At 50.6% G+C, this 2,995-nt stretch overlaps 1 protein-coding gene across 1 annotated transcript; it reads right to left on the bottom strand.

Annotated features, from left to right (window-relative positions):
- Nucleotides 1-996: 996 nt before the first annotated feature.
- Nucleotides 997-2,283, bottom strand: LOC100540970 (E3 ubiquitin-protein ligase RNF13-like). Its single transcript, XM_003213329.3, has one exon. The coding sequence runs from the start codon at nucleotides 2,077-2,079 to the stop codon at nucleotides 1,081-1,083; it is 999 nt and encodes a 332-aa protein (XP_003213377.1). The 5' UTR covers nucleotides 2,080-2,283; the 3' UTR covers nucleotides 997-1,080.
- Between the last annotated feature and the right edge of the window lie 712 nt (nucleotides 2,284-2,995).

The following is a 2,995-nucleotide window of genomic DNA, read 5'->3' as shown; positions in this document are numbered from 1 at the left end:
CACCTGCAGTGGGTCTCAGAGCCACCCAGTGTCCCAGGAGCGACACGGAAAGCGGAGCTGGAAACTCAGAGCCCATCCAAAAAGTACTGCTGTGCCTGGTGTATCTCCAGAGGAAATGATCTCTTTGCATCATGTTCCTACTTAAATCCAGCAGCCCTTAAGACACCGGGGAACATTTGGATGATGTCTTGGAACAACCTGGGTAGGTTACCTGTACTGCCACGTCAGCCTCTGTGCCAGCAGGCGCAAGCGGCCAATTGCACTCAGAAGCATTGCACCCTCTTCCCACCTGCTGTTTACAGCTCATCCTGCCATAAACACCTCAGCCTCCCATTGCCATCAACCCCTGTCTGAGGAGATGGTGCTCCAGGTGCCCTCAGTATTTCCCGTGTGGTTTCTCTGCTGTTGCAGCTCAAGGCTGTGCTACCCTTTGCAGGGCTGTGCTGAGCCACCCAGAGTGTGGGGACGGCGTGTGTGTGTGCTGGGTGATGGGAGGTGCTGGGCTTTGTGTGTGCTGGGTGATGGGTGCTGGGCTTTGTGTGTGCTGGGTGATGGGAGGTGCTGGGCTTTGTGTGTGCTGGGTGATGGGTGCTGGGCTTTGGGAGGGGAAGTTGCTTCATCTTTATATTTTAGCATGCCGCATTATTATTTCCTCTCTGTACTGTGGTTTGTCAGGCTGGGAAATGGTTCCTGCTGGCTGCAAAACACAAGGGACAGATCTCACCCAGGGTGTTTGGGCAGCACTCGGGGATTCGGTGTGTGGTTGTGTATCCATGCACAGATATTTTGGGAAGGAATTGAGGAAATTTCCTAGAAGATGTTAACAAGCCCCCATACCAAAGGTACTTAAATCCCAGCTTCTTTACTGTTGCCCTGGCTTAAGGAGGTTCTGATATTTCCAGCTGTGAATTCATACCTTTTTTGTTGTGGGGACCAGAGGAGGGGAATCAAAACTGCAGTGTTAATTGCTTCCCAATAGAAGCCTGGAGCAAGAGCTTAGGGAAAGCACAGGAAAAGCTTTGCTTGGTTTAATGATAACTTATCCCACTCACAGCTCAGGTGGTGATGTCATACAGGGAATCAAAACCTTCTCATTCCATTTATGCTTTCATTATCTCCCTCCTCTTCTACACACTCATCTTCATAATAATCTCTGAATGTGTCATCATCATGACCCTGCTCCTCCTCAATCTCCTCTTCAGCCCCATCCTCACTCCTCTGCCGCAGCAGGTCTGCTTGCCTGCAGAGGTTCACCTGCTGCTTGCAGAAGGGACAGGTCTTCTTCCTGCTCTGGGTGTCAAACCAGGTGTCAATGCAGAGGTGGTGGTAGGTGTGGGAACAGGGCAGGATCTTCAGGAGATCCCCTTCCTTGTACTCAGACATGCAGATCACGCAGATCTCATATTTGTCACCCTGCCTGTATGTGTAGAGCTTGATCTTGTGAGCATTCCTCCACCAATTTATGCCAACCATAGCTGAGATCATGGCAATAATGATGTAGAGCATGTCTCTAAACTTCGACAAGATGCGAGCGCTCTGCAGCATTTTCTCACCGCTTTGGTGCAGACATAGATTGTATTTGGGCGGTATAAGTCTGACGTACACCGCTTTCTCACATTGCAAAGTCTTTTGCAAGTGAAGGGAGACAGATTCTCCAGTGAAGAGTGATGGTATTTCAATCTGCTGCTGGATTTCTTTGTCATCGGACATCATGGATATCAGCTCCTCTGAATCCACGTTGTACACCACTGCAGCCTGGTACCCGGCCTGCTGGGCACGAAGGACCTTCTCAGCATAAGGGCAATCACACCCCTGGATGAGCACAATGTATTTCTCAGAGACCTTCCTTGGTGCTGGGGGATTCAGCTTCGTATGGCAGGCGTTGGGTGGTACTGCCCTTACCAAATGTCCCACCAGCCCTTCTGCTGGCAGCTGCGGCCCAAAGCACGCGGGCAGGGCTTTATACACAACGCATTCGGAGCTGTCGTTGTAAGCCACGAGCCCAAAGGCTTCTGCAATGGCAACCTCGTAGATGAAGGTGGCAGCCACAAGGCAAAGAAGCTGGAGATGAAGACTCATGCTGAATGTAGCCGAGTAGCTCTGAAAGCAGATTTCCAGGCTGGTACCAAAGAAGGAATGTAAGGGACAGTCACAGAGGAATTATCCCACTGGGTGTTACCACTGTGCCATGACTCAGAGCCACAGTAGGATGGAGATCAGTTTCTGCCCTGGAGGCTTCTGTTGGTTTTCCTTAGGTTTGGAGGTTCCCAGGACACAACTTGCCCCTGTTCTGTTGTCTGCAGCTGCTAAGCAACACCCTTCCATCATCCCTGCAGGTCTGTGACATCACCTGGTGGCTGTTTGCTATGGCAGGGTCACGTAACGTTCCTGTCACCCCCCTGAAACCAATGTTCCCCTTCTTTTTTTGGTCTTCTTCAATCACGTGGCTCCTTCATCTCCCTCTGGGTACTGATATGGTGCTGGTTTCTCTTTTTGTTGACGAATGGGACTTCCCAGCAGCAACGTGCCCACTGCAGACAGAAAGGAGTGCTTCGTGCTGGTGGCCAAAGCAGTTCTTGGGAAACCCATCAGACAGGGAAGTGAGCTGTTAGGCTTGGCCCCATCAGCGCCTGCAGTGCACATGGCAGCCCAGATTGGTCTGGGCTGGAATGAAATGGATGGAGCTCCTAGCCATAAACACATTTAAAATTCTGGTTATGGTGAAAAAGCAGAAAAAGGAATGGAAAGCATGAGGAACGAGTGTTGTTCCTCCTGCAAAGCTCTCATCTTTCAGGCAATTCCCAGCTCAAACAGCGACTGCACAGTACCCAGAGGAGCACCAGGCAATAGCTCTCCTGGTTGTCGAAGAAAACTAGGTCTGAATATGCAGTGAACCCAGGTCAGTTCTGAATCACAAGTCCCTAAAAACCTCTACCTTTTAACAAACAACCCTTTTTGTTTAACGATCCACTTGGGAGTAGCCCTGTGGTTCCCG

Source organism: Meleagris gallopavo, chromosome 30 (assembly GCF_000146605.3).
Source record: "Meleagris gallopavo isolate NT-WF06-2002-E0010 breed Aviagen turkey brand Nicholas breeding stock chromosome 30, Turkey_5.1, whole genome shotgun sequence".
Classification (NCBI taxonomy): Eukaryota; Metazoa; Chordata; class Aves; order Galliformes; family Phasianidae; genus Meleagris; species Meleagris gallopavo.
Note: the sequence above shows the minus strand (reverse complement) of the source record. Positions and strands in the feature narration are given on the sequence as shown.

Bases quoted from the DNA above. Each gene is read 5' to 3' on its own strand.
- LOC100540970 (XM_003213329.3), bottom strand. From the start codon at position 2,079: ATGAGTCTTCATCTCCAGCTTCTTTGCCTTGTGGCTGCCACCTTCATC.